The following is a 27056-nucleotide window of genomic DNA, read 5'->3' as shown; positions in this document are numbered from 1 at the left end:
CCCTGCACGGCCCCCTCACCGCTCTCCCATCCACATGACCCCTGAGCCAGAGCAAATGCTGATCTACAAGAGAACTAAGAAAGCCAGGCGGCCGTGCCCGAGTGCGGGGCCCACCCGGCGATGCCTGTGCTTTGGGAGCCTACGGGGAATGAAGCGACCACCCCCAGAGCCAGACGGGGAAACAGGCTCATGGAGAGCCAAGGGAGGGTGTCTCTTTCACCAGCGCACATCCGCTGTTGCATGGATGGAGGGGGCGGAGCCTGAAAGGACCTGGGAGACAGGTGCCACCGTCAGCACTGTGGTCACCTGCCGTTTCCTGGGTGTGGTCACGGTGCCAACTGCTTCTCATGCACTAACGTATTTAATCCTTACAGCCACTCACAGAGAGGTATTATCAGCAGTCCCAACTTACAAAGGAGAAAACTAGAGCACAGAGAGGTTCAGTGGCTTGCCCAAGGACACACAGCAGGGAGGGGGTGGACCTGGGGTCAGGAGCCCAAGCATGTGGCTCAGGTGGGCTCTCGTGACCGCTGAGCCAGGCCTGATGCCCAGACAGTCAGACGTGCCGTGACCTCACCAAGGCCACGGGGTTGGTGGTGTGGTGGACACTGCGTGCCAGCCCAGAATGAACCAGGCACTGGGCTTTTCCTTACTTGTTTATTTGGTATTAAAACAGGTTCACGGCCATAGTAAAAGAAGTGTTAAAAGAAACAACTTCGATTCAGTTACAATTTCCTGAAACTTTCGCTCAGATACACCTTTGCTCAGGCCTAACTGGCCAAGACCTGGGTCTGATTTAGCTGCTGACTCTGGCAGGAGCCACTGACTCGAGCCTCGGGGACCCACCTGGATCCCCAGCCCACCTGGTGTGCAGGGCAGCTGCATGGTGCGCACAGAAGGGCTGGGGACGCAGGGGCACCGGTGGGGGCTCGCTGTGATAAAATGCGTCCCCCGCCCCGCCCCGGCGTCCAGGTGATGCTCAGCCTGAGTTGCACCTTTGCCATCGAGGGCTGCCTCGTCTCGGAGGACCCGGAATGCAAGCGTCCCCTCTGCTAAAGGACGTCACCACGAACAGTGCTACACCCTCAGCTGCTGTGTCCTGGGGTCACTTCCCAGGGATGGGACGAGCGCGTTGGAGCGCGGCCTGGACGTTCAGGGTCCCGCAGGTGGGATGAGTGTGCACACCTGCTCCCTCGGCCTCACCAGAGCGCCCCCTGCTGGTCATACACACTCCTGTTCAACTAAAGACCATTTATCGAGACCACGTGTGGCCCCAGACGCCGCACTCCTTCCCTGTGAGTGTCTGTCACTCCCTCTGTTAACTCCTGAAGAGACCTGATCAGCAACCAGCAACCCAGGTGCGGCGACCTAAGAGAGGAGGTGTGTCTGCACGCGGAGCAGGAAGAAAGTGAACTCACGCCTGCGGAAGCTGTACCTGCATCGGATACTCCAGCACCGGTACTTCCTCCTCGTCTGTTGGTCCAAACTGACGCCTGGTGGCTGAGAAACGCAGAGCTATGGACACGGCCAGCTTTAGGTTCACGACGGACATGCCCGCGATGGCGACCCGGCCGGAGGACAGGCTGCCCAGGGACTCGCTGAAGTGCTGCCTGGCATCCTGCCGGAGGAAGGCAGGTGAGGGCGGACCTGGGACCCGCAGGCTGCCTTGGGGACGGGCACAGATGTGGAGGGGCGCTCCTCTATTCACTCAACACTTCCAGGCCCTGCCCCCAGGGCGCCCCAGACACAGGCCCCTGGGCCCAGGAGGCCAAGCTGCACGGGTGCCGGCGTCCCCATCACGGGATGCTGTGGGGAGGCACGGAGGATGCCTAGTGACAGGAGGACGGGGCACCATCTGCAGAGACCTGCAAACGGCCACCTGGAAGTACGAAGCCCCGCTCCCAGTCCCACCGAGGACCTGACAGCCGTGCCGAGAGCGACGCAGGAGCTGAAGCAGAGGGCATGGCTGGCACCGACATTTCGTTTATAAACCAGGCTCCTTCCCCCACCCCCTCACCCCCCACCTGGGATTCCTCTCGGTCCATCAAACCACCATTCTAAGCGGTGTGATGGCCAGCTGCTGTCCTTTGTGATCTTTGAAACTGGGTAATTGCCCGTGTGCGTCTATTTTTAACGTGTTGTAAATCGCAACGCGCTTATCGCTGTTTCCAACAGTGGCTTGTGCTTTAAGGGCCGTCGGCGGCGTGTGCGTACATCTGCCCGTAAGGTTCACCAAGTTATCCGATCACGTGCACCTCCCTTACCCCCTGCTGCTTCTCCTGGGTTCACTTATTTTACTATTCGGACTTTTCTTCCAAAATTATGTCCACTCTGGTATTTGTGTGGCAACGTGTCAAGCCTCTGGCCGACAATATTTGTTATGTTCTCATGCACGAATGACAGTCCGGTTGGATTTAGAAGAAGCATGTTTACAGTGGCTTTCCCTCAATGGTTTGAAATGTCATCTCACTGACTTCTCGCGTTCGGCGTCGTGCCGGAGAACTCTGAGACTCAAGGGGCTTTTATTCCGTGGGAGTTGGCTCAGCACCCTCTCTCTGGAAGGCCTCAGCATCTTCTCTACGAGGTTCTGACATTTCTCTGCAGTGAGTGTGGGATGGGAGACCCTGACTCCCCCTGTATGGGCCCCTCCGTCAAGGTTTCCTTCCTTCTTTACTTTAGAGACATTTATCTTCATCGTTTCTGCAAAACATTGTCTCCGTGGTTCTCTCCATCCTTTCCTGCCGCCTCCTTCACTCTGATTTCCAACCGCTAATTCACTCTCCCGCTGTATGTACCCCATCTGTTGGGTTCTCTCAGTGACTTACTTTTGTCCTTTTCATTCCTTTTGTATATCGCTGTTTCCATTCCTGAACGGCTTCCTGTGTCACCTCTAGCTTCTTTCATCATCTGGAGGCACCCGTCACACGCGCTGAAGCCCTGTTCTCTTGGCTCCAAGCAGCCGAAGCTCAATGTCAGGTGGGGTTCTCACACGCACACGTGCTCCCGGGACGCGTCATCCCGGCTGTGGGTTCAGGCCCGGGAGGGCTCAGCTACCCTGACTCGACCACGTCTGGAAAGCGTCCAGTGCCACTGCATGTCTACACTCAGTGAACTTAGGGGCGTGGTCAGACACCAGAGGACACCGTCACCCCCGTTGGTGCACAGCCCACCAGGCGACCCTTTCACTCTTAAGCCCCTGGTGGGAAACAGCACCGGTGGGGGCAACCTCCCTGACTGAAATGCCGGGGGGGCTGGCAGGGGTGGGGTGGGGGGAGGTCATCGTGCTCGGAGCCCTGGGGGTGTGGCTGACCCAAGCACTCTCGTCCCTGTTGGCGGCACTGGGACCTGATCCTAGACAGGTTTGCACGGGCCACGGGCTCCTGTGGTGACTGTCCCCCTCTGAGCACAGGGGGTGGGTGTGCTGTGGGCCTGGAGGCAGCTGTACCTTAACATGGGTGACGTAGGTGCCCTCGGGGGTGATATCTCCTGAGCGGTTCAGCAGGTCCTGGCGAGGAATCCTGACCTTGTGGAACATGGCAAATCTGTGTGGAGACACAGCACTTCTGGTTAAACTGGGGTCGGCCCCCGGGGCTTATCTCCTCTCCCTCCTGAAACTCAGTCAAATAAAAGCAAAGGACAGGGCTTCCCTGGTGGCGCAGTGGTTGAGAGTCCGCCTGCCGATGCAGGGGACACAGGTTCGTGCCCCGGTCCGGGAAGATCCCACATGCCGCGGAGCGGCTGGGCCCGTGAGCCACGGCCGCTGAGCCTGCGCATCCGGAGCCTGTGCTCCGCAACGGGAGAGGCCACAGCGGTGAGGGGCCCGCGTACCGCAAAAAAACAAAAAAAAAGCAAAGGACAACTCAAAAGGTGACATAATCCCCCAAAGACCAAAAAAACAAACCTAACAAAACACAACAAAACACAAACGCAGGAGAGAGAAGGCACCAGTAGACAGGACATTTCAACCAATTTTTCTATTCAAAAGAGCAGGCGTCAGCAAAAGGTGGTGTGAGTGATGGGCTCTGCGTGAGGTAAAGCGGCCGTCTGTTGGTAATGATGCAGGCGAGCGCCCCCACCCCCACTACCGCCGGCGCTCGGGCCTCAGGGCTGCACGCGGGCTCCCGCTACACTACACGCTGGGAGGAAACGTCCTCGCTCGCTGCGGCCAGAACACCCGGGACCGGTCATTCAGCAGAAAAGGCGGGACCGTTTTCGTAAAGATGAGAATCTCTGGTTCTCACACTTGAATCCCGCACCAGAGTCCACACACGGAGTGACAAAGTCAGCAAACTGAGGTTTTAAACGTCCCGAGTCAAACAGGAGTACTGCACCATCCCATTAGGGCTCCAGAGGCAGGTGAGTCAGCTCCCCTGAGCAGCTGAGAACACGCATGCACACGCATCCCTGGGGATCACGCGTGTGTCAGTAATCGAAGGTGTTTTCTGTGGTTGTCAGGAAGGAAAATCTATCTCACGACAGTGCAGGGAACAAGGTTATGTGAAGTCACGGGTGGTACAGACACTGTGCAAAAAAACCCAAACCATCTTAAAATATCAATAGTTCCGACAGCGCCTTATCTGATTTCTAAGCAGTTTCGATGTCACACGGAACATTCTTTTACTGAACCACAGGAAGCAGCTCTGGGGAGAAGAGCAGTGCCCTGCGGAGAAGGGGGGCAGCTCCGCGTACCACCCCCCAGCTCCTCCTTGGACCCCAGGCTGCGTGGCTCCCCAGGCACCGTCCCGAGCCACGGTGCTTACCCCCACCCCGGGCCGTGTCCTGATGGTCTGTGCCTCTTCTTGTCCCATTTCCTGCAACAGCCTCCCCCTTGGCTCTCTCCAGACCCCACCTTGTCCCCCTGTCCCGCACACGGGAGCAGAGGCCTGTCTAAACCTCAGCTCGGAATGGTCACACCCGGCACGAGAATCTTGGATCCCTGGGACCAACAGAATCTAAACCCGTAGGGAAACGTGGTAAGCCCTCCGACGGGACCCCTGTCAGCTGCTGCAACAGCACCGGCCTCCTCGTAGCCCACAGCCCGTAACATCTGCCTGTGACCATCAAGCCGGCCAGGCCCTCTCCTGGCCTCGGGGCCGACGGCCCTCAGAGCGCTGCCCCCTCCTCCAAGATGCCTGCCACGATTCCCACCCCTGCCCCGAGGTGAGCACCCAGGGGTCCCACAGCACCATTAGATGGCGGTCCTGGCCACGTTGCCCACTGAGCCACTTGCCTTTCGGTGGCCGTTAGTGACCCTGTTATAAGGGGGCCACATGCCTGGCACCTAGAAGACACGTAATAAGTACCGGGGATGAATCAACAGCGACGAGACATCGTCCTAAGGGCGCTGGTGCACCTCCACAGAACCCCGAGTCCCGGGGCAGCCTTGAGGGGTGACACAGCCAGTGCACCTGGGGAAGAGCTGAGACCCGGGGCTGGACGTGGGGCGGCTGGAGGGGCCCCTCCCAAATTCCTTCGGAAGCGACTAGGATTTCTGCACGTGAGGCCCCCAGGCCCCCAGCAGCATCCAGGCCAGGGTCTCCCTCCGGCGTGTGAAACGCAGGCCCGGCCCGAGCACCCGAAGGCACTGCCTGGAGGGAGCCACTCATCGGGGCCTTTGTGGGGCGGCTCTGACTGGCCCCGGGACCCACGTCTCTAGAACGCCCGGCCTCAGTGCCGAAGTCCCTGGTCTGGTCCAGCTCATCACTTGAAAGGCGAGGAATGCTTTTCCAAGTCTGATGCTGTCAACTGAGAGCGCCCTTTTCAAGGAGTGGAAAATCTTCACCCTTCCCCGCCACACAGGGATGGAACAAGGCTGGATATATTTATAGTCGCAAAACTATTCACTGGAGTTTAACTGAAATCAAAATTTTACACATTCTCTTTTGAGCACTGCCATGTGGCAAAGGCTGTTCCAGAAACAGTCGATGCTGGCCAGCCTGGTCAGAATCCCCAGTGTCCCCAGAGGGCAGGGGGGCGGGGGGCCGCATAGGTCGTATCTGACACGGGGTGTGCGTGTGACACGATAGTGTGAGTATACGGCAGGGCTGGGGGGCTTGCGGGCGGCAGACCCTGCCCCAGGCCCTGCACCCCCTTCCTCCTGGGCCACCCGTTCCACGTCCCAGTGGCCTCCTTGCTCCTGGGGCCTCTCACTGATGCCCCAGCCCCACCTGGGCCCCAGAGCCTCATGGGACGTCCTCCCAGCCGCTCTGGAGATGCTTCCCCACCTCACCTCTGAGCAAGTGTGAGGATGCCCTGCAGCCCACCTTGAAGGTGAGGCTCAACAGTTCACTTGAGGGATCTTTACTGATTTGCTTTTAGAGTTATTTGGCTAAAAGTAATCCGTGCAATTTACGTCTGCCTCTGATTTCTAGACAGTCTTCCCACAGACTCACGAATCCCTGTGATCTACCTATGAACTGTTAACCACTTTTTCAAAATAAAAGATCTCAATCGCGACCCTGCTCTGCAAGCAGCCTGCAAACAAGGAAAGCCAGGGACTCAGACCCGCGCGCCCTCTGCTGGGCGTGCGCCCCGAAGCTGGCAGGGACAGCTGCTTTTCTGGCGGGGCGGGCACTGCCTGCGTCACCGCCCCTGGCCCACATCCCAGCCCCAGCCCAGCGGCCGAGGGACCCCAGGCACCACTGAACCTTCAAAGGCTCAGGGTACGGCTGCTTCCACGTCCTGTCTGCCGGCCTCCAAGTGGCCCCATGGGAACGGCGACTCTGGTTTGGGGGGGCCGCTCTGAGCCGGCTTCAGGGTAGTCACGATGCTGCCCCCTGGCGGCACCGGGCTGGCACTGCTGAGTCTCACAAGGGCTTTGCCCGTCGGACGTGACATGTTTATTTAGGAGGGCCTTTGCTACGCTGGTGTGACTCCCTGGGACCATCGCAATAAGAAACAAATACTCAGTCTCTAAAACGGGACTAACAGTCTCTGAAACGAAACTAACACACCATTGTAAAGCAATTATACTCCAATAAAGATGTTAAAAAATAAAATAAATAAATAAAAATAAATAAAACGGGACTTGATTTGGGAGGACCAAGGGCAGAGTTTTTCACGGATGTCCCCAAACAGTGTTAAAGGTTCTAACTTGTAAAACCAAATGAACGGGGACTGGAGATCTGTGACCTCACCCAAGGCCTTCCTTGGACAGCAGTGACCCAGCAGCACTTGTTCACAGCTGGAGGGTCATTTCCCACCGCCAGGTGCCTGGAGACACACCTGCCCGGCCTTACGTGTGAGCACAGACCCTTCCACAGATGGAGTCACCGTACACGCATTTCCGGGTCCCACAATGGGACGCGTGGATCTAATAAAAGGACGCTCGTGCTCAGGGCCCAGAGCAAGACGGGGCCTTCCACCTCCACCTCCCGCATGGTCCTCCTTGATGCTGCCTCACCTCAGCCAGATCGGGTCCATCTTCTCAAACACTCCAAGCCGCGTGGCGGCCTCGCTCTGAGGGCTGCAGAGCGTCCCCTGTCCCAAGGACCAGAGGCCACATGGCCCGTCCCTGTTGGGGGGGCCCATGCACCCGCACAAAGCAGTGATGGAAGGGAATTGACACCCTCCTCCCCCCACCCCAGGCTCCAGCGTTAATTAACAGGCTCTTTTCACAGGCCAGCAAGAGAGGCACTCAAAGCTCTAGACAGGTATAGGTTAGAAGGGCTGTGTGTGTGTGTGTGTGTTTCTGGTTTCACTTTTTAGCAACATCCTTCCGTTTTCTCCTCCAGCTACACAGAGTGAAAATCTATGGTTCTCCCGCCCTCTCTGGTACAGGCTGGGGCCCCACCTGTTCTGAGGGTCCAAGCAGAGGTTTGAGACACTCTCCGTGCCCCCAGCTCCCCTACCTCTGGGGAGGGGGGACAGCTGAAAGGAGGTTTCTCCACGCTTAGGGTGGTGGGAGACCACCTGGCCCAGCTTCTTTCTCGGAGATGAGCTGCTGCCTCCTGATTTACACTCAAAACGACCGGGGTCAGGATAAGCAGCGGGCTCAAACTACGGCGAGGCAGGCTCCTCTGTTCTCTGCCCCCCCCGACGAAGCGGCAGGTATGCAAACGTTCCCGAGACGCAGCGTGAGGTACACGACTAAGGAACCCCCGGCTGTGCTTCCCCCCCCAGGTAGAAAGCATCTCAGGAGAACAGAGGGGCACAAAGCATCTCAGCCAGGCTTTCCGGGAGATGGCATGTGAGTCCCGCCCGCAGGCGCAGGTGAAGAGAGCACTGACAGGTAGCAAAGGTCGGTAAGACCATGCCTGGCCCCCAGGCAGGGCTACGCGAGGGCCTGGCTTGGGGACATCATGCCCACCTTACAGAGGAGGAGACGGCCAAGAAAGCTGGTCAAGATAACACAAAGAGGCAGAGGTGGACCCAGGATATGAACCCAGATCTGATTCCAAAACTCATGCCATGAATGAGCCCGGGAATCCCTCAGGGAGACTCTAAGGCCCTTCCTGACGTGGCTCGCCTGCCCACCTGCCCCCCTCCAGCTCCCCAAGCCCAGGTCTCATCTCAGGCCACTCTGCCCCCGCTACCCGGCACCCGGCTCTGTCCCCAGAACCAGCGTGGACAGCTGTTGGGTGCCTGAGCTCCAGGACGGGGAGCAGGGCCCGGGTCACAGGCTGAGGCCCCCACGGGATACGGGTGTCCAGCCTGAGCCTGGCCTGAGAGCTGGAGCGGCCACCTGCCGGGGAGAAGTTTGTGTGCTCTGCACTTGGGGCCACTTATGTCTCCTGAGGTTGGAGTACAAACAGGACCCGGCCCTTTCCAACATGATCTCAAGTGCAGAGGTAAGGCGCATCCCGCAGGAGCCTGGGAGGGTACGGGGACAGCGCTGAGGGAGCCGGTGGGCTCACAGGTAGGACGTACTGAGCAGGCAGCCTTGAGGAACGACCCCTGGAGGAGTGACCGTCAAGTACCAAGTGTGCGCTCACCCATTGTCCAGACCGTTCTGTCCAAGCTTCCTTCCGATGTCGCCAACCATCACCCCTGGCATGGGAAGAAGGGTCTTCGGGTCCCGAATCTGCACAGACCACAGATGGCAACGCTTATGACCACACGAAAATCAAGATGAAAATGTTCGAAACCCCCAGCGACCGAGCCACAGGCTCCCTCTGTGTAGCTGCCGTGGGTTGAAGTGTCCTCCAAACATGTGACCTTGTTGGGAGACAGGGTCCTTGCAGATATAATTAAGGTTCTGGAGGTGAGGTCACTCTGGGTTACCTGGGTGGGCCCTGAATCCAATGACCGCTGTCCTCCAAGAGTCAGAGGAGGAGAGGGCATGGAGAGAGGGGGGCCACGTGCAGACGGAAGCAGAGACGGGAGGGAAGCGACCACAGCCCGGGAACTCTGGGGTCACCAGAAGCTGGAAGAGATAGGAAGGACCCTCCCATGGAGCCTCCGGGGGGAGTGTGGCCTTTCTGACGCCTTGATGTCAGACCTCTGGCCTCCAGACTGTGGAGAGTAAATTTCTGTGGTTTCAGGCCCCCGGTGTGTGGCGCTCTGTTTGGTTATGGCGGCCCCAGGACACTGGCGGAGGAGCTGATTGGTATGTGCTGCCTGCAGGAGGCCAGGTATTTCCCCGTCACGTTTTAGATGGAGGACTTTCCACTGGCTTTTAATGAAATGACAAAATGGTTGTGCACACACCTGCTGTGGATCACTTTTGTAAATCTCTGCTCCCCCAAATGAGCTTCCTGTAAATATACTTACTAACACACACAGAGACAGCTGGCTCACTGGTCCTCGCTTCGTGCACTCTAAGCGGACAGTATGGAGTTTCGTTCTCAAAGACCTTTAGTGATTCCTACCAGGCGTGATTGCGCCACCCTCCCCTCCCAGGGTCATCTGCCGATGGCTGTTGATATTTTGGGTCGTCATAAGTGGCGGGTACTAGAGGCATCCAGTGGGGAGAGGCCAGCGATGCCGCTAAACATCCTACAGTGCACAGGGTGGTCCCGCAGCATGGAATTATCCAGCCCCGAATGTCAACGGCACGGAGGCTGAAAAAAAGCTCCGTGTTAAAGAGCTACTGAATTTGTACTATTAGAAATTTAGCTATTTGTATGAATTGCTAGTTTTTCTTTCTTTCAGTGGAACAGTTAGCTAATTTAGTTGAACTTTATAATACTGATAAAATAAAATCGAAAGCTAGCGACAAACAATAAGGCTCAGTGAAGATTCAGATAAAAACTCTTGAAATCCTTATGAAATAGAAAAAAATAGTTTTTAAAAAAAGATGGAGGGCTTCCCTGGTGGCGCAGTGGTTGAGAGTCCGCCTGCCGATGCAGGGGACACGGGTTCGTGCCCCGGTCCGGGAGGATCCCACATGCCGCGGAGCGGCTGGGCCCATGAGCCATGGCCGCTGAGCCTGCGCGTCCGGAGCCTGTGCTCCGCAATGGGAGAGGCCACAGCAGTGAGAGGCCCGTGTACCGCAAAAAAAAAAAAAAACAAACAAAAACAAAAACAAAACAAAACAAAAAAGATGGAGAGGAGAAGAGATATAAAAAACAGTTAGTGATTTTCAAGTAATCAAACAGAAAAACACTGCTAATGCCAGTTTTCAGTTCATCTGGAAAGAAATGATAACACCGTCCTTACAAACTTCATGTTAACCTCTCAAATCAAGGAAAGGACGCTCACTAAAGTCAAAACCAGAATTAAGTTAATGGTCTCCTCTTCTCAAAAGTATTAAATTGTATCAAATTACGTATAACGTTTCCCATAATATTTGGAGACTGTCCACCTGATGTGATATAACAAACCTGCAATAAATTATGCCCTCTGGTAGATACACACTGCTACGTATAAAGTAAATAAGCTACAAGGATACGTGGTATAGCACAGGGAGTATAGCCAATATTTAATAATAACTTTAAATGGAGTAAAAACCATAAAAATTTTGAATCACTGTATCGTACACCTGAAACTAAAATAACGTTGTAAATCAAGTATACCTCAATAAAAAAACCCACAAAACTTTTTTAATTAAAGGAAAAGAAGTATTGGTACCTAAATAGCGTAAATCACTACACTGTATTGAACTAATCCTGTTGAATTTTCCAATAAAAAAAATTATACCCCTCCGCTTACCAGCTAATGACCTGTGGCACATATCACATTCTAATTAAATAGTTTTGGGATGACTTATTTCAACCTCTCTTTCTGAGTAGACGGTAAACTCCACGAGGACAGGATCCATGCCGCCCTCGAGCCTGCACTGGATAGGCACTAGGTACACTAAGTACAGAGAGGATGTGTCAGATGGAGGGCCGCAACACCCTACTGAGTGTTTAAAGCACAACGTGTAACAGAATCCAGAACGCCGCGGCTCTACAATCTAAGAGCCGGAGACACTGAAAGACGTTGCATTCAAGTCCGATTTCCGTAAGAAGTTCACTTCGGGTACAAATCTATACTCCAGAAACAGTGTATGGTTGCCTTAGGTATCAAAAAGTACACCTGGTCTGCAGGGGTTCATTGCAAATTGAAAAATAAGGACATGAGCACCAAAGGGAAATGGGTCGACTGGACGTCGTCAAAATTCAAGCCCTTGTGCACAGAGGACGTTATCGAGAAAGTGAAGACAATTTTAGAACAGGAGGAAATATTCGCCCACCATCCATCTGATAAGGCTTGGTATGCAGAATATATAAAGAACCCTTGCGACTCACCAAAAATCACAAACAATCCGATTAAGAAAGGAACTGAGGGTCTGAACATACTACAACTGGACGATGACCAGACCACGTGCGAGAGCAGGGCTCTGACCCTCGGGCCGCAGCCGCCAGCCCCGGGAGCCAGCCTGCTGGGAGTCGGACCTGCAGGAGGGCAGACTGCTGTCTCTAGTGACAAGCCAGGAGGCCAAACAGCCACCGCTGGACAATCGGCCAGGACTCGATCAATACTGACGGCCTCCCTAATCGTTGTCCTGCCTCCGACTCAGGACCAACCCCAGAAGGCCCCACCTGCCCTCTGACCAGTCACAAGGAATGCCCCCCCTTCTAGACCCTCCCAGCCCCCAGCCCCGTCAGGCACCCTGAGCCCCCTTTTCTCCACTGGGAAGCTCGCCCACGCCTCTGCCTGCCTCTGGGTCTCTGCCATAACAATGACGAAGGCTGACCCCCGGCTCAGCCAGCTCTGAGCAAACAGCCTTTGCTTTCTCAGTCCCTGCTTGGTTCCACAGGGCAAAGGATTTGAATAGACATTTTGACAAAGAAGATAGGCAAATGGCACAGGAAAATATGCTCCACATCGTTGGTTATTAAGAAAATGCAAATCAAAATCACAACCAGATATTGCTTCGTACCCACTAGGGTGGTTATGGGGGAAAAAAAGGAAAATAACAAGTGTTGGTAAGGATGTGAAGAAACTGGAGCCCTCGGCATTGCAGGTGGGGATGTAAAATGGTGGAAACTAGTACGGGATTCTACAAAAAATTGAACACAGAATGACCATATGACACAGCAATTCCACTCCTAGGTACATACCCCGAAGAACTGAAGTCTGGTGTGCAAACAGCCACTGCTCACGAATGTTGACAGTGACATTACTCCCAACAGCTAAAAGGTGAAACCACCCAACATCCATCAAAGGACGAATGCATACACAGACTGTGGACCATCCACATAATGGATCATTCAGGCTTGAAAAGGAAGGGGGTTCTGGGACAGGCTGCAACATGGATGAACTTCAAAAACACGTGAAGAGAAAGAAGTCAGACACAAAAGGTCACATAGCGCGTGATGCGTTTTATATGAAACATCCCGAAGAGGGAGATGCATAGAGACAGAAAGCAGGCCACTGGCTGCCAGAGCTGGGGAGGGTGGCAGGGAGGCAGTGCTGAATGAGCACGGGGTTTCTTCTAGAAAGGAAACGCTCTGGAACTAGAGAGATACAACATCGTGAATTCCCTAAATGCCACTAAATTGCTCACTTTAAAATGGTTAATTTTGGTAATTCCCTGGTGGTCCAGTGGTTCAGACTCTGCGCTTTCACTGCCGTGGGCCGGGGTTCAATCCCTGGTCGGGGAACTAAGATCTCACAAGCCACACAGCAAGACCAAGAAAATAATTTAATTTAAAAATGCATAAAATGGTTAATTGCATGTTACATGAATTTCAGCTCAATTTAAAAAAAAATGATGCTTTTCTTCTCTCATGAGAGCACCGCCCCCATCAGAAAAGTCTTTGAGAATAAAAAATGTCAGAATGGGTCTGGGGGTGGGGGAAGCAGGGTGTCATTCAGTATCCAGTCAGCCCAGAGAGAAAGGTCCTGGAGAACCTCCCAGAGCTCCAAGTCCAGGGACGCTGCAGCCGCCCTTGGCAGCGGGAAACAGGCCGGCCATCCCAGGCACCCCCGATGGCCAAAGCTCTGTTTGTGACCCAGAAAGGGGCTACACGAAAGCCCCCAAGTCAGACTTCACGTCGGGACTCCTGGAGCCCCTGAGACCGGCTGCCAGAGCCTGGGGGGTGGGGACAGGCGTCCCACCATGCCAGTGTGGCCCCCAGGAGGATGGAGATCCTCCCCCAGCTGATCCTGGGCTCAGGGTTTCTCAGCGGCAGCACACTGACATTTGGGGCTGGTCAGGCTTCTGGCGGGGGTTGGCAGCAGGGCTGTCGTGTGTACTACAGGGTGTTAAAGGCACCCTTGGTATGGACCCCAGATGCCAGAAGCACCCCATCCCCAGCTGTGATGAAAATGTCTCCAGACTGGCCAGACACCCCCTCGATAAAACCTGCCCTTACCTGCACGACAAAGGGGTGCAGCCCGTGGCACTGGCCCCCGGGCGTGTACAGCTGAGCAAACACCACCGCGTGCGTAGCCGTCTTGCCCAGATTGCCAACCCAGAACTTGGCGGCTTCGAAATCAGGGGAATGTATGATGAGTTCCTGCACGAGGGAAAAAAATTAAAGTTACAGCTGGAGACTGGGGAATACGCGGAATTTCTTTCTCTCTTTGACACACTCAATTTTCTCTGTTCAAAGTCTCTTGAGGCAAAGGCAAGAACAGGCTGCAGGTTATCTCCTGCGTGGCACAGGTCGCCCTGCTTTTAAACAGAGCACGTGCTGGGTCTTACGACTTAAAGAAGCACCTTCCTATGGAAAACGATGACCAGTATGTCGAACAATAAAATATACGCAAAATACCTTGGAAGCTGCCAATGCCCGACAGGGTTTACCTTCCCAGCAAGCCTCCCCTGAACACGGCCTTTGGGAGGAGGCACGGGTCCCCTCCTCTGCCTCACGCCTGCCTGACCCCTCATCCACTTCTGATTCATGACGTTCTGTCCCTCTGCTCGCCCTGTCTCTCCCACCTACAGGCTGGGAGAGATGACGAGGGGATGACACCCCACGAGCCCAGGAGCACGAGGCAGACAAGCACAGGAATTAAAGAAGGAGCAGACAGGAGGCAACAGGTCCTCCGAGGACACAGCCGGGGCCTTGGGGAGGCAGGACAGAGCACGAGAGCAAGAGGAAAGCAGGGCTGGGGGCTGCCCCCAGGAGGCGCCCCAATGGAGGGCCCGGGAAACACTCCAAGGAGAGGGCGTCCTGGTCACTGGATGGACCGCGCCTGCGGGCAGCGGAGAGCGTGTCACCTCCGCATAAATTCCCGAGGCCCCTGGAGGCCGGTTCCAGTTCAGCTTCCCTTGTTCTTGCAGGGCTCACAGGGAGAATTCCCTTCTGTAACCGGTGGTGTGTATGATTTTATAAACTGTACGTGTGCTACTGCACGAGATAATACACAGACACCCTCCCCGCACCCTCCACACTCTCTCCTCACCCCCCGCGTCTCCACAGCCCTGGCACATCCAGCTTCTCCACGCCGGTGACCGTCGGCATCTCCCCTCCAGCATAAGAGTCCCACCGGCCTGCTCGCCGCTGTGAGTCCAGGCCCTCACCGCAGCTTCTAGCACACAGTAGGTGCTCAACAAATACCCGTTGTCTAGACCAACACAACCCGCGGCCCGTGGGAGGCTCGGGGATCCTAATCTTGACCGATCTGCACTTAAGGACAAACGCCAAGAGGAACGGGGTCAAAAACAACTACCTGTCCGCGTTCCACCCAGGCCACCAGGCACTGACCTCTCTGTGCCAGAGTTGGAAGCCCCCTGTCCCCCCTACACCGAGAGCCCAGGGGCACGGGAGCCAAGGAAAGAGAAGGCCGAGAGCCAGAAAGACCTGGGTGCAGACAAAGGTATGTCGTAGCTTAAATGACGGGTAAGAACCCAAGAGGCCACGCGGCCTGCTCTCAGCCCTGAGAGCGTGGCTGACCCTCGGCTCTGCTCCCAGGCACCGCCCGGCAGCCTGCGGGGCGCCCACTGTGACCCCCGTCCACTGCTCCACTGTCCCTGCTCTGCCGGGGGCTCCTCGGGTTCATCCTCTCAAGCCCCCAGCCTGCAGCACGGCAGGCACACAGCCCACACTCGGCCCGCGCCGTCCCGTGAACGATGGCCGCGTGCTGAGCAGACACACGGGACACGGCTTCACTCTGCTGCACGGGACTCTGCCGAACCACACGACCAGCCAGGCGGGTGAAGGCCAAAGGGTCCCAGGATCCCAGCACCGTGAGAAAGTGGCAGAAGGATGCGGGCCTGTGGGAGACATGGGGGCAAAGGGGCCCGACGCCAGTGATGGGAGAGGGGCCGCAGGATGCGCGCAGCAGAGGTCACAGGTCCCCCGCACGCCCCGTCCTCTCCACCTCCCTCACTGCCGTCCGCCCCACACACCACGACCCCATCTGTTCACAGGCTCGCCTCCTCTAGAGCACGCGCCCTCTGACAGCAAGGACCGCCAGGGTCCCCCGGACATGTGCCACGAGAATCCACGAATGCAGGAGGAGTGCCAGGACCGGAGGGGCTGGGCCACTGCCCAAAAGAGCCTGGCCACAGGCAGGGGGATGCAGACAGACAGCTAGAGAGGGACAAGGGTCACAGGGAATCTTCTTTACTGTTTGTTCTACAAAGCAGGAGCAGACTGAACGGTTTACAAATCAAACACCAAACCTGGTAAACAAAGAAATAAATTTTACCAAATGGTAGCTTGTGCTTTCACCACATTCAAATGCCACCCAAATCCAAACCAGGACAGACTTCCGGGTGGGACTGGGTTTCACATCTCACAGCCTTTCTCTCCTAAGCTCCAGTGTTCTGCGTGACAGATCTCAGTCTGCACTCACGTAAAAAGACGGGTTTCCTGGTCTCATTACATGACAACACCACGTTTCACGTGCTCGAAGCCCAGAGACAGACGGGCGGGTATCACCTACCTCAGTGGTGGGGTCGTAGTGTGCGGTCGTCCGCATGGCCTTGGTATTACTCCCGTGACTCACTTCGGTCAGAGCAAAACATCCAAAAATCTAATGTGGAAACAGAAAATGATGTAAGGCGAGGGTCCCCTTCGTGGAGGGGCCCTGCCAACATCCTTTCCCTTACGGCCTAAACCCCCCATCAAAGCCCCGAATCTCCATTTCCTATCTAACAACCAGTGACCTTACTGAGCCATCCTGCCATGCCGGCCGCCGGCCGCAGCTCCCGCCTGTGAGAGCAGCAGGTTGGAAGAGCTGACGGCGGCCTCGCTAAGTCAGCACGGCGGCAAGAACGGCTCCCGGGCAGCAGAAGAGAACGGAAGGCTTTACCTCGATAACGAAAACCTAAATTCCTATAATGCTGGGGATGTGGCACACCCCAGTTTGGTAAACAACAGCCTTAGCTATTTGGTGAAAAGCCTAAAAACATCATGAGATAAGAGGAGCATCCCTACCCCCCGCTGCAAGCTTTCCCTTCCACAAACCTCTAAGGGGTACAGGGAACAGGACGTGAGCTCACGACTTACCACGACCCTCAACTGACCTCCATAGTGAAGATCTTTGGAAGATATTTGAAATGTCTTTCAGAGCCAGAGCTGTAGATCGCTGATCCAAAGGTCTGAAAACAGAACACCATGACGTAAAAAGGTGGAAGCTAATGAGTGCCGCCGCCCTGGGACTTCACACCCACCCTACCATGGTCCCTCAGCACCACAGCATCCCACAGCGAGGTCATCAGGTTCCCAGAGGTAAGGGCACTGGCGCCCAAGGTCCAGGGTCCCCTGAGACACAGCCTTGTGGAGTAGCGAGACCTGGGTCCTTGTCCCAAGCAGTTTACGCGAGTTACACTGAACTGTGAGGGTCCATGAACTGCAAGGAGGTGGGGGTGGGATGAGGGATGAGGGTGCAGGAAGGGCAGAGTGAGCCCACCTTTCCTTCACACAGCACGTGGATGAGGCCGTCTTCTCAAGTTCAGCTCTACCCGTGTATTTGAGGCAGAAACACAGGCTTCACCTTTGACCTACTTCCTCCCCTCTCCCCCCGCCCCCCTCTCTCTCTTTCTTTCTTTCTCTCTCTCTCTCTCCCTCCCTTTCTTTCTTTCTTTTTTGGTATAAAGCAAAATTCCCAACGCTCCTGTTCCTATGGGGCTATAACTTCACAGCACTGCACTTTATCCAAGGACTTAATGCGTAAATATTTGCATAAATGGCTGAAAAAACATTGGTCTTCTCACTAAAAGTCACAAGATCTGCCCCCACATTCTCATCTCTGCTTTTGCTTCCTATCTTATTTTCTAGAAATCTCTTTAAATGAATATTTCCCCAACGCACAGATCTCCCAAAACCTTAGAAGCAGGCAAACGCTGACAACCACGAACCCGCAAAGGCACCTGTCTGCCTCTCACAGGCTGAATGTGTTTTAGGTCCATGTGGACAGAGAGCCGTCGTGGCCCCGGGGCGCAGGGTGAGAGCGGGGATCCCTCTCCTCTCCTCTCCCGGGGCCGACTCACCAGCGTGTGCAGGAAGAACTTGGTGGCCAGGGACCAGTCGTACATGCCCAGGCACTGGATCAGCGCCAGGACCCTCAGCGGGCTCCCCAGCAAGTCCTCCACGCGGAGGAAGTCGTATTCGAAGACCCGCTTGCAGCGCAGGAAGGTCAGCTCCCGGTACTTCTCCAGCGAGAGACTGCCGGGGGGATGGGCGAAGAGAGGGTCGTTCTCCAGCGCCGAGAAGATGTTTTTCTGGAAAGGCAGGGGGCGCGGAATGGCTGATTTGGAGGTAAAGTATGGAATGTCGCTATGCTCTGGCTTATGTGGATTTCTCGTGGCCACGTCTTATGGCCTCAGACGTGCAGTGTAACCCAGAAATGCAGGGACAGAGATGAGAGTCCTTCCCAGGGGAGAGCGAGGGCCCCAGGCTTAGGAAGCTCCACCTGTCTGTGTTCATGCATTCCCAGCTCCCTATGATTCCCCGAGGGCCCGCCCCACCTTTCTGCCGAGGACCCAGCCACCCAGCAGACCCTGCCCGACCACGAGGGTCCCCCGGCGCCGCCCAGCCCAGCCTCACCTTGAAGCGCAGCATGTCCGGCCCTTCCCAGAACAGCGCCAGTTCCTTCCAGGGGAAGGAGGCGCGGGCGCGGGCCGCATGCAGGGGCCCCCGGGGCAGGTCTGGCAGCACGGGGTCATCGCTCCCTTCCCCAAGGGGCGCCATCGCTCCCGCCACCTGCACAGATACACGAACCAAGTCAGCTCGTGTCCTACTCACACAATCGCCAACAACGGCACGTGTGCAGCAGGCTGTGAAGGGCAAACGAGCTCTGACTGTGAAGGGACAACCGGCGGGGGCCACAGAGCTGACGGCCATCCTCCCAGAGAGGAGGTGAGCGCTCTGCGTTTCTATTCCTGAACCAAGGTGATGAGGCGTTGGACGGGGGCAAAGGGCAGCCCAGGGCAGGCGCTGTGAAGCACCAGGGTCCAGGGCTCTGTGTGCTACAGCCTGGCCTGAAGACACCTCGCCCCCGCCGGGCCATCCAGACCGGCGGCCCAGGAAGCCTCGCCCTGGAGTCGAGCCGGCGCTGGCCAGTGCACTCTGGCCACACCGTTAGGGTCCCCTTGAGCCCGCCTGGACGGGGGATGCCCGCCCAGAGCCTGGACGGGGGATGTCTGGCTTCTACTAACAGAGCAACCCAGCTCTCTTGACCAAAGGTTCGATCTGGAATTTTCTGAGCAGACTGGCTCCTCTTCCACAGTGCCTGGGCCAATGAAGCCAGGGACGGGAGAGGCTTGTGAACACAGACCTAGAGGGCCACCAAGAGAGCAGAGTCCTGGGCGTGAACCCCCAGCTCAACTCTCTGAGGCCCAAGGGAACGTTTAAGTCCTTCTAGTTAAACATTAGAATAGTCTAGGATGTCGGACTCTGAGTATGATGGTCAAGGTTGCTGATACACACTTTGCCGGTGAAGCACCTCTGTCTTCTGTGTGTGTGACAGAGGAAAAGATGGGAAGGGGCACATCTAACCACCCACTTGTGTGTCAGGGATGATGCCTCGACAGACTGCAGCTCATTTCACCCCCCAAACTGTGAGCCAAGTACTACTGGCCCTCTCGAAAGATGAAAGAACCCCAGCTCAGAGAGGCTTGCTGTCTTTTGGGAACTCCCACCGCTGAGAAGTGGTAGAGGAGGGACCTGAACCCAGAGTCTGACCCCAAGGCAAGTTCTTCAGGCATCACTTTAAAATGCTGGGAAAAAAATCACAGACTAAACCTAGAGCAAGCGGAAAGGAAGAAGATAAAAGATTAGAGCCCAAAGTATGGAATAGAAAAGAGAAGATCAACAAAAACAGAAGTTGGTTCTTTGAAAAGACTGACAAACTTTTAGCTTGATTGAACCAGTTAAAAAAGAGGGAAAACACAAATTACTCACTTCAGGAACCAAGGAGGGGCTATTACTACCGACCTTAAAGAAATAAAAAGGATTCTAAGGGAATCCTATGAACCAGTGTATGCCAACAAGTCCGATACACTCCATAAAATGGACAAATTCCTCAGAAGACACAGCCTACCAACTGACTCATGAAGAAACAGAAAATGCGAATAGACCTATAACAAGTAAAGAGATTGAATTAGGAATCCATAAACGACGCACAAAGAAAAGCCAGAGGCCTTCGGGTGTGAATTCTACCAAACATTTAAAGAAGGATACCAGTAATCTACAAACCCTTCCCCCCATTCCCCCCCCCGCAAAAAAAAAGAGGAAGGAACATGTCTGTAAAGCGTTCCATTAAGCCAGTATTCCCTTGAAACCAAAACCAAAGACATCACAAGAAAACTACAAACCAACACCCCACATGAATATAGCAGAAGTCCTCAATAAATCTTGCAAACTAAATCCAGCAACATACAAAAAGGATTATACACCATGACCAAGTGAAATTTATACTAGGAATGTAAGGCTGATTCAACGTTTGAAAATCAATTCATGTAATACACCATATCCACAGAATAGAGGACAAAAAACACACGGTCATATCAACAGTTGCAGAAAAAGCATTTGACAAAATTGAACACGCTTTCGTGATAAAAACTCAATAAACTAGAAATAGTTTGATAAAAGCTATTTAACCTGATAAAAGGCATCTACGAAAACCCCATAGCTATCATTGTACTTAAATATGAAAGACTGAATGCCTTTCCCCTAAGATCAGGAACGAGACAACGATGTCCACTAACTCTTCTAGTCAACACTATACTGGACGTGCTAGTCGATGTAATTAAGCAAGAAATGAAATTAAAGGCATCCAGATTAGAAACCTATCTCTATCTGCAGATGACATGACTTTGTATACAGAAATTCCAAAAAACGATTAGAATTAATAAATCAGTTCAGCCAGTTTGCAGGGTACAAGGTCAGTAAGCAAAAGTCAACTGGTTTCGGGACTTCCCTGGTGGTCCAGTGGGTAAGATTCCATGCTCCCAATGTTGAGGGCCTGATTTCGATCCGTGGTCGGGGAACTAGATCCCGCATGCATGCCGTAACTAAGAAACCCACATGCAGCAACTAAAGAGCCTGTGTGCTGCAACTGAGACCTGGCACAGCCTAAATAAATAATAAATAAATATTTTTTTCAAAAAAAGTCAACTGGTTTCTATATACTAGCAATGAACAACTCAAAAATGAAATTAAGAAAACAGTTCCATCAACAACAGCATGAAATATGATAAAATACTTGGAAATAAATTCAACAAAAGAAGTGCAAAACTTGTACTCTGAAAACTATAAAACATTTTTGAAAGAAATCTAAGACCTAAATAAGACTGCCCTGGTGGCGGAGGTCCTGTACCCCTTGTTCATGGATCAGAAGACTTAATATTATTAAAATACCGATATTCCCCAACTCATCTACAGATTCAGTGTCATCCCAGTCAAAATTCCAGCTGGCTTGTTTTGCAAGAATTAAAAAGCTGACCCTAAAATTCACATGGAAGTGTAAGGAACTCAGAATAGACAAAAACACCTTGAAAAACAAAGTTGGAAGGTTCACACTTCTTCTCGATTTCAAAATTTGCTACAAAGTGACGATAATGAAGACACTGTGGTACTGGCATAAAGACAGACATATTTATCAATGGAATAGGACTGAGAGTCCAGCAATAAACCTTAACATGTAGGGTCAATTGCTTTTTGAGAAGGGTGCCAAGACAATTCAACGGAGAAAAACAGTCTTTTCTCAAATGGTGCTGGGGCAGCTGAGTAACCACATGCAAAGGAATGAAGTCGAAACTCTTTCCACACACATACACAAAATTAACTCAGAATGGATCACAGATCTAAATGTAAAAGCTGCAACTACAAACTTAGAAATATATATATAAGAGTAAATCTTTATAATTTCAAGATAGGCAAAGCCTTCTTAAAGATGATACCAAAAGCACAGGCAACATAAGAAAAAATATACATATTGGACTTCATCAAAATGAAAATGTTTTGCTGCAAAGGACACCATCAAGAAAGTGGCAAATCAAAAGTACAATGAGGTATCACCTCACACCGGTCAGAACGGCCGTCATCAAAAAATCTACAAACAATAAATGCCGGAGAGGGTGTGGAGAAAAGGGACCCCTCCTACGCTGTGGGTAGGAATGTAAACTGGTACAGCTGAGACAGGCCTGGGACCGGGGACCCTTTGCTGCAGTGCTTGCACATGGACACACCTCTCCTTGAGCAACAAAAGACAAAGAAATTATATGGGACTAAAAATAACTGCGTGCATGGGCAGTTGGGGCAAATTCTGGACAAAATATACAAAAGACCAAAAAACTCAAATGCCGCTTCTGAAGAGCCGGGAGCAAAAGCAGGGTGGTGAGAGCAAGAGCAGGGTCCTGAGCATGCCCCCTGCACTCAACCCCCCCTAAGGGGTGGGCAAACCTCCTAAGCCACCCCTCTGGCTCGACCCCTGTACACACCCCTACCCTCACCCCATATAAGGAAGCAGCTCGCACCCCCTCAGGGAGCGAGCCAGCAAGGGTACCTGTTTTTTGCTCCCCTCTGCTGCAGCAGGGGTCCCAATAAAGCCTTGTTTGAATTTCTTGTCTGGCCTCTGATCAATTTCTTTTGGTTGGGGAAGGCCAAGAACCCTGGTCACTATCACAGCCACTATGGAAAACAGTATGGAGGTTCCTTAAAAAACTATCGAGTTGCCATATGATCCAGGAATCCCACTCCTGGGCATATACCCGGAGAAAACCATAATTCAAAAAGATACACGCACCCCAATGTTCATGGCAGCACTATTTACAATAGCCAGGACATGGAAGCAACCTAAATGTCCATCGACAGAAGAATGGATAAAGAAGATGTGGTACATATATACAATGGAATATTACTCAGCCATAAAAAGAACAAAATAATGCCATTTGCAGCAACGTGGAAGGATTGATTGTCATACTGAGTGAAGTCAGTCAGACACAGAAAGACAAATATCTGATATATGATATCGCTTATATGTGGAATCTAAAAAAAAAGGGTACAAATGAACTTATTTACAAAACAGAAGTAGAGCCGCGGATGTAGAAAACAAACTTATGGTTACTGGGGATAAGGGGGAGGGAGGGATAAACTGGAAGATTGGGACTGACACATACACGCTACTATATATAAAATAGATAACTAATAAGAACCTGCTGTAGAGCACAGGGAACTCTACTCAATACTCTGTAATGGCCTATATGGGAAAAGAATCTTTAAAAAAAAAAAAAAGAGTGGCTATATATACAACTGATTCACTTTGCTGTACACCTGAAGCTAACACAACATTGCAAATCAACTATACTCCAATAAAAATTTTTTTAAAAAAGTGAAATGACAACCCAGAGAATGGGGGAAGAGATCTGAAAATCATATATTGATAAGGGACTTGTACCCAGGCTACACGAAGAATCTTAAAACTTAATAATAAAGCCAAATAACCCAATTTAAACGGCTCAAATAGACATTTCTCCAAAGATACACGAATGGCCAACAAGTTCATGAAAAGACTCTCAACAGCATTAGCCATCAGGGAAATGCAAATCAAAACCAAAATAAGATACCACTTTGCATACCCTAGGATGGCCATGGATCAAAAAGATAGATAATAACAAGTGTTGATGAGGATGCAGAGAAACTGGAACCCTTATACATTGCTGGTGGGAATGTAAAATGGTGCAGTGGCTCTGGAAAATTTGGTAATCTTTCAAAAGCTTAAGTATACTGTTACCACATGACCCGGCAATTCCGCTTCTAGGAATATAGCCAAGAGAAATGAAAATAAATATCCAAAGAATATTCATAGCAGCATTTATAATAACCCCAAAGTAGAAACAACCCATATGTTCATCAATAAAATGTAGTCTCTCCATACAATGAAATATGATTTGCCACAAAAAGGAAGGCAGTACTGGCATATGCTACAATGTAGACAAACCTTGAAAACGTGATGCTGAGTGAAAGAAGTGAGACTTGAAAGATAACAGACTGCATGATCCCATTTAAGTGAAATGATCAGATAGGGTAAAAAGAGAGAGACAGAAAGTAGGTTAGCAGCTGCCAGGAGCTGGGGAGGTGGGAAGATAAGGATTGTGACAATTAATGTGTCCAAGGTTTCTTTTGGACTGATGGACATGTCCTGGAATTAAACAGCGGGGTTGGTTACACAACTCTGAATACAGGATAGGGAAAACCACTAATCTGTACACTTTAGATGGGTGAATTGTACAGTGAGTTATAGCTCAATAAACAGGTTAAATTTAAAATAAAATTTAAAAAAAGTAAGGCACAGCTCTTGGCGGAGACCAAGTGCCCCCAAATACAAGCTACAAAGTCCAAGGGAACTTTGTATCTTTCTGGAGTTCCCTGCAGGTGGCCCCATCCCTTGGTTGGTCCAGAACACCACATTTCTCCTGCCTCTGCAGCTCCTCTTCTGTCTCCTTGCAGACTGGGCCTCAGCCACTCTCGCCCTGCATCATCTCATCCGTTTACACTGACTTAATTCACCAAGGGCTCCCAACTCCACACCTCCAGCCCCACGTGCTCACTGGCAGCTTCCTGGACACCCCTCTCCTCTCACGTTCCAGAGGTCCTCAAACTCTGAATGTTCGGCATGGAACTCACCCTCAGCCCCCGGCTCTACCTGTCCCCCTGCAGGGCCAGTTCTTTGCTGCCAGTGGCCCAAGGGTTAGTTGATCTATAAACCCAAGTGTCATCCTGGAATTCCCTTCTCCTTTGTGCCCCATAATCCAATTAGTTTCCAAGCCTTCCTCCCCCCCCCCCACCCCCCATTGCACCTCTTTAATGCCAACCGAACCCTTTCGTTTCTCGTTGCTCCTATTACATCTATCATAATAACCTCCGATTATTGAGCAAACATTGCTTGTGGGTGGGTGTGTTAACCTCACACGTTGCTAACAGAGATGGAATCGTTGATCTCCACGGTGCTGGCAACCCCAGTATAATCAGTACTCTTACTTTACACATGAGGAAACCGCAGCTTGTCAGAGTGGAGTAAATTGCCCAAGGTCTTAACGCTGTCATCAGGCACATCCCACCCCAAATGCCAGGATTCTAAGCAGCAAAATGCCGCCTGAGGTCACCAACAGTACTGCATGATGGTTCAGCTGTTACATACGAGGATCTGAAGCCAGACGCCTGGTGTCAGATCCCAACTGTAGAGCTTACGCGTCGGGCGAATTTGGCAAAGTCACTTCACCTCTCGGGGGTGATGACAACACGGTAAGGCTAGTCCTGTATCTAGTCTGCACGCTGTTGCCATTCACGGGGGCACTTGGAGCAGTTCCCGGCATGGAATGTCCATACCATTATTGTGGCAACAGCCGCTTGCAGACAATTTCAGAGATGGCCCTACCATGCGGATCCGATCATTCTCCCTTTAGGTGACCTCAGGGGACAATGTCGTAACTCCTCAAAACGTCTCGCGCAGTTACCCGCCCGGCCGCCGGCCCTTGCAGCCTCTGCGCCCAGCAATCCCGCGCGGGACACACGTTTGCCCCCGGGCCTTTGCACGTGCCACCCCCGCGCTCCCGGGCTAAGGCGGGCCGGACCTTCGGAATTCGCCAGGCCCTCCGGCTCGCGAGTCCTCGCACCGCCCAGCGCACACAGCAGGCGTTCACCGCTCGTCCCCGGGACATAGACCGAAGTCCCAGACGAAGAAGAGCGCGCGCAGCCGCAGACAGGCCCTGCCTTCCGCACCGCCCCGGTTCCCCTCCCCCGCCCCCTGACGTCATCTCACCGCGCCGCCCGCCCCGTCGCCCGGGAAACGCAGGACGCGTCCGCGCGCAAAGGCCGCTGAGGCTGCGCGCAAACGGGAGACTTTCCTCCGACGGTCCCTGGCGATCTTCCCAGTGGACCTTCCTGCAGAAGAATCCCGGGGATTCTGTACCCTCTCTGGTTTTAGGACACTGCTTGACGTGCATTTGACAGGGAACGTGCTTTGGACATCTCTGGGTGGAATTGGGTGGACATAATTACTTTTGGGGCAGTGGCGAGGTGGGGAGAGAAGAAGGGTTCACACACTACTCGGGGTTGTTTTGCTGGGTAGGTAGAGATGCCATGGAGACCGACATAGGAGGAGCCACTTGGGGGAAGAGAAAGGGAGTTCTGTCTTGCATATGTTTTCTTAGCTACTTCCTGGTAAAGCTGCCAGGAGCTGGTGTGAGCAGTAGGGCAGGGTGCGAGCTCTTTCGGTAACTCAGCTGACGATGATCTGGCTGTCCTCTGCTGGGGCTCTGCCGTCAGTCCCCATCCGCCCACTCTTGTCCTTTTGACATCTGTCCCACTCCACCCTGTTAGGCACACCCATTCCCTGCTCATTTTGAGTCATTTGCTCTGTTGGCCATTGTTGGTAACTGCAATTATTTGAACACATTGTTAACACTAAAGTCTCCTCCAAAACTCTGGCCACTTGTCTCTCCTTATCCCCTTGCTCCTTTCTCTCCCACAACCACCACCTCCCTTACCAGTTCAGGGTCCAGAGAAGAGTGGTTGGAAAGGAGTCACCAGGTCACTGGGTTGGGATGGGCCGTGATGATTTGGTACCGAGTATGGTCCTGTCACAGCTCTGCCAGTACCACAAGCACCAACCTCCTTCACCGTAGTAAATCTACATCAAGTAGGTGGCAGCTGAGAATGGTATTGGGAAAGAGTTATGCAATTCAATATGGTTTTGTATGAGATGCACACAGAAAGCGCCGAAGCTTTGATCTTCGTGGCAGATGTTACAGGCATGAGTCAATGAAAGAATTTATTTTTGGAAATCATAAACCCAACAATTCAATCCAAAGGGTTTAAATACTGAACGAGGCTTGGCATCAGGGGAGTGTCTGGCTGAGGACCTAGAAAGTAATGGGGAGGATGAGCTCCTACTGAAGTGGCGTGAAGCCCGTGTTCGGTCAGCACGATAGGGCTGGCACTCAGGACATTCAGAGCCTAGAGGGCCTTCCCACTGAAGCCTCAGCCGCTGCTTTCCCTGAGCTCCACCGGCGTCCGGCACTTAGATGTTGAGGACCCAGCCTGGAGGGTGTTTGGGAGTCCCACCTGGGTATCTCTAGAGTCACACTGTCCAGTACAGTAGCCACTAGCCTCATGCGCCTATTTTAATTCAAATGTGCATTAGTTAAATACATTTCACATTAAGTTCCGCAGTTGCATTCGCTACAGTTCACATGCTCCATAGCCACCTGTGGCTACTGTTTCAGACAA

The 27056-nt window shown here is 52.9% G+C and overlaps 1 protein-coding gene across 6 annotated transcripts in view; it reads right to left on the bottom strand.

Moving 5' to 3' along the window:
• ACOX3 (acyl-CoA oxidase 3, pristanoyl) overlaps positions 1–26458 on the bottom strand; it is a 49034-nt gene extending 22576 nt beyond the window's left edge. For 2 of the 6 annotated variants that reach the window (XM_089911453.1, XM_022554718.3), the window contains exons 1-9: positions 25400–25537; positions 18372–18527; positions 17816–18046; positions 16850–16924; positions 16267–16356; positions 13746–13889; positions 8934–9022; positions 3446–3542; positions 1436–1618 (exon numbers count right to left, since the gene is read on the bottom strand). In XM_089911453.1, the coding sequence (XP_089767579.1) occupies positions 1436–1618; positions 3446–3542; positions 8934–9022; positions 13746–13889; positions 16267–16356; positions 16850–16924; positions 17816–18046; positions 18372–18527; positions 25400–25486 (1152 nt within the window). In that variant the 5' untranslated portion in view covers positions 25487–25537. The other 4 variants (XM_089911456.1, XM_089911454.1, XM_022554717.3 and 1 more) reach the window with 4 other exon arrangements.
• Positions 26459–27056: the final 598 nt, after the last annotated feature.

Source organism: Delphinapterus leucas, chromosome 5, assembly GCF_059928025.1.
Source record: "Delphinapterus leucas isolate spDelLeu-1000000601 "Yukka" chromosome 5, BTC_Dleu_Yukka2, whole genome shotgun sequence".
Taxonomy (NCBI): domain Eukaryota; kingdom Metazoa; phylum Chordata; class Mammalia; order Artiodactyla; family Monodontidae; genus Delphinapterus; species Delphinapterus leucas.
This window is presented reverse-complemented; position numbering and strand designations above follow the sequence as displayed.